General features: G+C 36.4%; 1 protein-coding gene across 1 annotated transcript in view; it reads left to right on the top strand.

The window, feature by feature from the left end:
* LOC117124121 (ficolin-1-like) overlaps positions 1-8,571 on the top strand; it is a 15,364-nt gene extending 6,793 nt beyond the window's left edge. The window contains exons 3-5 of the mRNA XM_033270252.1: positions 5,427-5,555; positions 6,219-6,489; positions 7,437-8,571. Coding sequence (XP_033126143.1) covers positions 5,427-5,555; positions 6,219-6,489; positions 7,437-7,705 — 669 coding nt within the window. The 3' untranslated portion in view covers positions 7,706-8,571. The remainder of the gene's footprint in view (positions 1-5,426; positions 5,556-6,218; positions 6,490-7,436) is intronic.
* The last annotated feature ends 873 nt before the right edge of the window (positions 8,572-9,444 follow it).

The raw sequence follows: 9,444 nt of genomic DNA, 5'->3' as shown, positions 1-9,444 counted from the left end.
GTTTTTGGCATAGTTGTTGGGGCAAACCTCAAAAACAACCTACATTCCCTAACCAGAGCATACCTAGCAACAGCGACTCCAGGTCATCAAAAAGAAAAATAAAGTGCGAAAGAAAACGTTGTATTGAGTGTAATTAAATTCATGTTTTTAATTAATAAATGTTATCTTTAAGAATTTAGAAGGGCTGTGAGATATGGCAAAAAGGGCTCTTTTTATATCTTGTGGTGGAACGGCTAAAATGTCCATATCTCTCCATTCTGAGGGTTGTATTGCATTTGGTGAATCAATGTAAGAACCTTTCACTTAGGGTGGCTTTTTTAGCAAACTTAAGGCATAAGTTTGCCCGACAGTCGTTGAGACACTCCAGCCCAAAAGCAACAGGGCATCCTCATAGGTCATGTATTGCTCGCCCAGAAAGGAGTGGCACACTCTCTTCTGTATTCCCTCAAGGCGACTCACCTGCAATCCGGTGAGCCCTTCATTCCAAACAGCAACAGCATACTCTAAGGCTGGTCAAATATACCCTTATACACAGTCATTTATTGAGACCTGCTTAGTTCGCGTAACATATACATCTTCTTATTAATATTAGCTTTCTCAATCATCAGGTTAACATGATTTTTCCAATTTAAGTTAGACTGGAATATGCTCTTGAGATCTGACATTTAAATATTCAACAAACCATTGTTTTAAAGGCTGAAATAGGACATTTGTATCCTAATTAGGAAGTATGCAAAGTTTCTCTTTTTTCTGGCAAGGGGTTTTTGAGATACAGTATGACAAAAAACAAGAATAAAAGTAAATAGCGCCCTCAATTGGGCCAAATCCCAAAAAATACCCACAACTTTTTATTTCATTTCGAGTTTGTTATAAGTATTGATCATAGAGATATAATAAGAATATTAGAGCGCTAACAGCAATGTATTCGATGTTCGAAATACGCAGAGCTGTGTGTGTGTACCATCCAAGATGGCTGCCATAGATTCAGCCAATCAAATTTCGCCTGAGCACTATCATTTTCAATGGCGCCTTCAATTTACACAGAAAGTTCAGTACAGCTAGTTAGCCGTATGTTTGAAACTCGAGCGTTGCGGTGTATGGGTGTAATGTTCACGATTTTAATTTTTTAAAATATTTGAATAAGATGCTCTACTTGCCTCTTTTTGGCTATGACAGTTTAATAATTTGTCATTATCAATAATAATTATCAATAATAAAAAAATATTCAGTCAGAGGGCTTATTTATGGTAATAATATGTATACTAAGCCAGAAGGTGGCGCTTTCCTACGGCAGCCATCTTGGATGGTACACATACACAACTCTGCATTGCTCCGCCATCTTGTCAGCACTCTAGTTGTTTAATAGCTCTATGGTATTGATATACAAAATCCAACTAGAGAGGGCAGCAGACACCTTTTCTGGAAGATCATACAGTAGTTCGTTGCAGCCAGTTTGTGTTAATACAGTAGAGTCCGCCTAAGTCGAATCTTTAATGGGACTGGCATAAAAAGTTCCAGTTATACAAATTTTGACTTGCACATTTTCGAAAAAAAAAATTAACATAGAACAATATTATGTGTACTCAATGCCCACAAAATCGAATTTCATGCAAAACCGAACATTTGTTTAAGTCTAAAAATCATTCCTATTCTTCCCTTAATAAAATACTTTCCGAAAACAGGAACTCCCTATTCCGTTAAATAGACATCGTTTAACGACAGGCATACCAGACGCTGTGAAAACGAGACGCTTAGCTCGCATTGCCATCCATGGAGATTATCTTTTGATTAACATGACACACCATTAGACGTTCTCTTGGTTAAATTCAAATTCAAATTCGTTGGACCCGTCAGTGTAAATTGCAACTGCACCTCATTCATTCTTTATACTCAAGACGCTTTTCAATACCTGTTGCTAAGTTAATTACGGAGGAAATTTGTAGAGAATAAAATTTAATTTGTTATAGGTTTATTTAGATTTGACTCTAAAATAATATCATGAGGGTTTCTTATTTGTTTTTTGTTTTGTTTTTATAAATTTGTTTAATTAAATTACACCGAACTTGTTACTGTCACGCACTATGAAGCTTGGGGCGATCTGACGTCATCACAGCCGAAGCACATGTCTGCAAAACACTCTACGAAATGGACCAATTGGTGGGCTGGCAGAGTTTTGGGGGCGCGATCTGTTTACAACTAGATTGCCAACCAGCTAGTGACACTGCCCAACGAAGAATGTGTGCTTGGAAAAACATATCAGACCTAAAGTAATGCACGTAAAAACAATATGAAAGTCGCATCAATTTTATTGGTAATAGGCCTAATTAAATTTGCTGAGCAGTACAGCAAAACAACAGTAGGTATGTTAAATAATGTGTTGAATTTGCGAAGGCTGTCAGCAAAGTCCTGTTAAACCTCTCACATAAACCGTTTCCCGCTGGATAATATGGTGACGTCCTACTTTTTTGCAGTACCAGAGGTTGAAAAGTTCATCGATGAGTGCTGATTCAAAATTGGCACCTTGGTCAGAGTGTAATTTTTCAGGCATAGCGTAAGGAAGAATATATTATGTAAACGCAGTTGTGCTAGCTGTTTGATCCTTTGTGAGAATGGCGATGTCAAACTTGGTGAAATGATCAAAGATTACCAGTATATTCTCATAACCGCCACTTGGCAGGAAGACAATTGTCTTTTTCTTTCAGTTCTCAAACACGACATAATACACCATCAATTACCTGTAGACGTTAGCGTTGTTTCCATAGAGTTCTAGCTTGTGTTGTTGTTGTTGTCCAGTTATAGTTAGAAGTGCTAACTTCTGTCCCTGTAAACTGTGAACCATAGATATAATCTTTGAACTTTTGGGTACTTTTTCTTAACGCTCTGCTGGCATATGCAATTACTCTTTCACTTCCATATTGTACCTGTGATAGTATAGCGCTAAGCCACCAAGCCCACAATTACTTGCGTCCATATACAATAGAAATGGTTTTGAGTAATCTGGAAATCCGAGCATAGGTGGTGACATGAGTTTATAGCGTACATCGTCGAATGTTTGTGGACACTCCTCATTCCAATTAAAGGTTACTGGTACCGCCTTAGAGTGATTTTCACAACCGCTTGTCAGAGTAAAGAGGGGACTTGCAATTTACTGAAATAGTTTACAAACCTCTAGTAATAATCAATCAACGAAGCTCAAAAACTGACGAACATCTTTCTAGGATTTCGGTACATCCATTTTGCTGTTTACACTTCACCGGATTGAATCCGAAGTGAATTAAAAGGTCGAGAATAGAAAAGTACTTTGCTCCGCTAAGTGCATCCAATGACTTTTCTCTCCTTCCTTGGCAATGGATAGGCATCTGCTACGGTGTGTGTATTAAGTTGCTGTAGTCAGCATATCGACGTAGGCTACTACATTTCTTTCTGGTAAAAACCAAGGACTGTAGCTCTCCTTAACGTCTTTCTTGAGTAGTGTGTGTAAATGGTCTTTCAGCTTCTAGGAGGGACACGTCTGAACCCCTGCTTTATTGGGTGGGTATCTCCTGTAGGAATGGAGTGCGTTATCAAATCTGTTACACCAAAATCGTCCTCATTTATTGAGAGAGCAGCTTTATCATCTTCCAGGAAATTTATGAATCGACGGCACTCCGATTGAGAAGCAATCGAACATCTACCGGGACGGGCAGACTTTCAATTCCAGAAACAGTCTCTTTTTTTATACTCGCTTGAATTTCGTTACATCCAACTTCTACCATATTGATGTCAACTTCACACTCGGGATCAAAAGACTTCTTTTGCTTCTCTTATTTCTCCTATTACCATGGATCTGTAAATTTTTACATCAAATGAGTGAGGATTAGCTAGTCGTACAACCGATATTACATCATTCTCTATTACACAGACTGTTCGAGTATAACGGCCTTTAGCTATTTCCACCACCACGCCACTGTTCTACATTCTAATTACTTGGAACAACTTCCGGAAATTAGTCTTCGGTCCCAGCTTCCACCACGAAAGGTTTTTAATTAGCTGCACGTAACAAAGATGACCGAATTTCCGGCTTCTCACTGAAAATAGAATCTTTACATTCCGACATTACATTCATGCCAATAGTAGCTATGTTTCTTAAAATCTTTAACGATATACAGTAGAACCAAAATACTTTGAATAGTTTCATTGAAATTTTGTAAACTTAGTTAAACAATCTTGTCAGCAATTGAATCTCTTGCAAACTTAAGGCATACTATCGCACAGATTCTCCTAGTTGCTTCTCTCTTTGATAAGTGAGGCCTTGAATTCTGAAGTTTTTAACTTTTCCGCATACACCGACAACTAATGATCAAGAATATCACCTGCCGAAGGATTTACAATATCGTCAAGCATTACTCTCACAGCCTGTTCGTCTTCTGGTTCTTCAGGGTAATGAAAAAATCCTTCATCTCATCGACAAATTCATTCACATTAACGTTAGGTCCTTGCACCGGTGAAGATACGAATCGACCTGGTATCACTAAATGGTGTGTATGTCACCATAATTAAAATCACAAATCTCATCGCTGTTGTCACCAAAATGTGAGACTGAAGCACTGCAAGGATATTGGAAGGAATACATCTGTACTTTGTAAAGGTTTCATAACCACAAAATCAGTAACATTAACGATAAATCTACGCTTAGTAAATACCGTAATTAAGTCAATCAAACTTAAAAGTGACTACTAATTAGTTTAGGTACTACAAAATAATAAGAAGCATAAAGCGTAAACATCGCCATTGAACTGTATATGAAAACAGAATAACAAACTAAAGTTCAATCGTAAAACATGTCAGCCTAAGCAAGCTGTAGCAGATTTACTATGTTACGTCATCAACTAGGTTTATAGTGCAGCAAGACTTAGTAAGAATATTAAACTGCTAGCTGTAGCTCAAAAACAAATTTCCTCATAATTCATAATAGACCATCCTTCGCTTAATTAATTTTCTATAATAATAACTATATTAGTCGTTAACATATAACGATAGAGAATCACCGAAAATAATAATAATATAATAATAATAATAAAATGTGCTTTCTTTGGAGAAGTATTATAGTTGAGGCCGAGCGAGGGCGGCGCCATCTTTGTTGTTGTTACGATGAAGCAGCTACGTGACCGAAACACGAGGGGATTTCGTGCAATAAGGAACTATCGCATGTGGCTAGCAAAACACGTTAATTTATTCGCAGTGCTAGTCCAAGTTCGTTTTAAGAATACGAAATGATTTACAACAGAAAAGGCAAAAATAAAAATTATGGAAAGACTTTTCTCCAAACTTTTGAAATGAATTGGAATACAATAGGGCATATCTAAAGTATTGTCTTTAATTATTTATGTGTATATTTATACATAATATGTGTAACATATTTAGGCCTACCATTTTGTTCATCTTAGAATCGTGACTGTACGGAAGTGAAGCAATTTTCGAGTGGAAACAGTGGCGTTTATAATGTGAAACCCTGCCCATCATGCTCGCCCAGCAAAGTGTATTGTGACATGGAGACTGACGAACACGGCTGGACAGTGAGTTCATACATTCATTTATTGAGCAGCCTTCAAACAGTTAGCCCACGAAATATGATGCATATGCCTATACCTGTCTTAAAAAGAACAAAAAAGTCAACAACCCGTTCCTTATACTACATCGGCCTCACTTGTTTTGTATTTAGTCACTTTTGTTTTATTTTACCACAGTTGTTCATGTGAATTGCCAACGCAAAAATATTTATGTATTGGTAATACTGATCACTTTTTACTCTACTATCAAACTATAAATTTGTAACTTACACTAAAAATAGGCTCCCAGCGACAGCGTGTGTCTACTGCTTGACCAGTTTTCTTTTTTGGCTACTTTTAACTCATCCATGCTTTATGTTGGCAATTTATTTGAATATACGGTACAAGTAACAGATTGTTGACTTTTTAGTTCTTTCTAGGACAGGTCTTATCTAGCTTGCCATTATACCGGTATTTCGTAAACTTACTTTTTATTTTTATCTTTAGCTTATGAACCATCCCACAATTTATCCACCGGATTTATTCTTACAAAAACCAAGTGTTTAAATCTTAAATTTGACAATAATCATATCCTCATAGAAGGTAGCATATTTTTATAAATGCTTTAAAAACCATGTAAATACACTCGTTTTACCAGTGAACATAATTACACATTTAATATTACTATAGGTCCTCCAACGCAGACGAGACGACTCCGTCGATTTTTACCGAACCTGGGAAGAATATACTGACGGATTTGGGGACGTGTGCAATGAATTTTGGATTGGAAACGAGTTCATTCACAAGATAACGTCATCGGCAGTACACGAGCTGCGAATAGATTTAATTGATTATGATGATAACCATAACTTTGTCACCTACGATTCCTTCAGAATTGAAAACGAATTTGAAAAATACAGATTGCGTCTCGGAAATTACATAAGTTTACAATCGAACATTCGTAAGTGTTGTACGCTTATTATTTCATTTACAGGGGAGGACTTAGGTGGGGGGGGGGGTGGGTGGCGTCCCGGCCCCCTTTTGAGCGGTAATAAAAAGAAAAAGAAAAAAAATGATACCCCAGAACGCCTTAAATATTATTTTCGGGCGTCTAGAACACAAGATGTTCGAGGGGGCCCAAATTTTTCCGCCCCCTTTTGGACATCACTGGATCCGCCCCTGATTTATATCACATTATTATTATCATTATGTCATATCATATATCGTATCATTATTATATTATACCACATCATATATTATCATGCCATGTGTATCTTTACATGTAAAGCCATATTGCATTATATATTATACACATTATTTATACTGTACGCACAACATGTTATCACATTACACAAGGAAGTTCACTTAAACTATACAATTACGTTTTTGGATGACCCTTATACTGGCCTGAGGGTGGAGTTAAATAGCTGTTGTTGTATTGTCGCATAGCGGAAGGGAGAAACGAATTTCTAAGACGTATTGTTTTTTTGCAATAGAGAATTCTCCCAGTTCTACTAGAAGCCCAACGATTTAGCGGGTCGTGTGATCCGACGTTATTAGTTTCAAATTCTTTCTTTTAGAGGCTAAGTTATGTTACGTTACTAGATTGTTGTTTTTTAATGGTTCTTGCAAAAAAACTTTCATTGTTCAACAAATAAATCGGTCAGAGAGTTTACGAGAGAACTGATCAAACCAACACCTGTTTATGGTTTTCTTTTTTGCAACACATTTTTAAAGTAGGCGCTGCCTAATGTTTTATCGAAGTCAGTATTATATTTGATCTGTGGGGTAGTTTGTACGCGCATAAGTGTAGCCTAGATTCACAAAGCATGTGCACGTAAAATCCAGAAACAAATGTCAGGTATTATGAAGGCCTACTATAATCTTACAAATTGCTTATCATTTCAGGTGATTCGCTGAGAAATCAGGATAACTGTCAATTTTCAACAAAAGATAAAGACAACGATAATGGTAATGGCGATTGTGCTAAAATGTATCCTAGCGGGTGGTGGTTTAATGCATGCTTTTATGTTAATTTGAACGGCAATGGGTTTTCCGCAGAGGTACCAAACGCTGATACCTCTAAAGGAATAACGTGGTTGATAAACGAATCAACCTCGACTAGACGGCAGTACAGATTTTCAGAAATGAAAATTCGAAGGATTGGACCATTCTAGGTGTAGGCCTATGTGCCTCACGCATCTGAATGAGTTTTGAAACAAAAACACCTACAAAAAAATTAACTTGAATAATAAGCAATTAGTAGAGCCGCGCACAGTACACTAGGCCTATAGGGAAATTATTTTACGAAGGTTAGATTTAATGCTTGAAAAAAATTCCTGATGGCCCTGGCCCGAAGGAAATTTTTGAATGCATTAAATCTAACCTTGTATAATAATTTTCCGCTAGTGTACGATACATGCAGCTCTACTAATTACAAGTCAATCAATTTGATAATCAAATATTGTACTGTTAGCATTCATCGGTTGCTATAGTGATGATCTGTATACGGTAAGCGTATTTACATTTAGCTGTTTATTCTTCTGCAATATGCTTAACACGCAACGACGACGTTAAGCACCATTCCCGGCAAAATTACACTATTAAAAAAAAGATTTTGTTTAGAAAAAATGCATATGCATTATTATAATTATTATAAACCATGGGAAAATGTTGGTATAAATTTTAGTTTTACGCAAAAAGATTTTAAAAAAATGAGAAATAGAGACTATTTTCTCATGGGAGAATACATTTTCTCGACGACTTCTTGTTACCAGGCAAATTTAGAGGTTGTAGAACGCATCCGCTGGAATGCTCTCACTTTTATGCTGTATACTTTATACAGTCATTAAAGTGCACCCTCCTAATAAGATTAGTTTTGTACTTCGCATCTCGCACACTCCGTTCGATCGAGTAGGCCTGAGATATGTTTGTGTAATTGTAAAAATCTCGGTGAGAATTGTTACAATATTGTATTGTATGACCATTTAGGGCGCAATACATATATGTGTTGCTGAATAATGGCACATAGTAATGAAGTACATGAACGTAGTCCGTGCATTGTCGTAGGCCTACCATTTTCACAAGACGTGAAACAAGAATCGTGTTTTATAACAAATTTGAAATAGTTCCAATGAAATATATTTCAAAAGTGTCAGTACTAGCAATGGAATTTTTTTATGTCGGATAACAGAAGTTAAATCGAGGTAAGGCTAGACCTAGCCTAGCATGCAGTGTTGGATAGGTTACTATATTTCTTGGCAGACCTATCGCAAAATCAAACATAAAAAAAAATTATCCGCGTTTATTTTTTGTGTGGAACAAATATAAAAAATGATGTGCCCATTTTATATGGGCACGATGACGTCATATCACATAATTTCAAATTGTATCAAAAAAAGTTCAACTTTTTTATGTTGTCTGTCAAGAAATTGTCAATTTTTTAGAAAACACCTTTTGACCAGTAAGCAAACACTACAAATCACACCAACCAATCGGATTTAATAATTTTTTTACAGAACAGACATCACATTTTTGAGGTGACGCTTTTTTGATTAAATCTGATAGTGTAATAGACAGAGTTTGGTTACATCAGTAGCAGATGCGATGAATAACTATTTATTGTGTTTGAAGGACTTATGTTATTTTGATACTCTTCAAAGAAATAAGCATTTGAGAGGATATACGGTAATACATTTTTGGTCTGTGCCGACAGGTAAAATCGTGTTATGATTTCATATTTAGACTACGATCTAGGCCTCGGCCTTCTGCTTAGCTGGGCCAGGACTGGGTACATCTAATTTCATTTCTTGATAAATTAGGTATAGAATATTCCTATAGTATTAAAGGTTCAGTCTCTTTTATCCATTGATTCAAGGAATTCCTTAACTATACATACTAAAAGTAAATTTCTTCT

This window comes from Anneissia japonica, unplaced genomic scaffold, assembly GCF_011630105.1.
Source record: "Anneissia japonica isolate Jap-2015-1 unplaced genomic scaffold, ASM1163010v1 scaffold3949_len364153_cov177, whole genome shotgun sequence".
Lineage (NCBI taxonomy): Eukaryota > Metazoa > Echinodermata > Crinoidea > Comatulida > Comatulidae > Anneissia > Anneissia japonica.
This window is presented reverse-complemented; position numbering and strand designations above follow the sequence as displayed.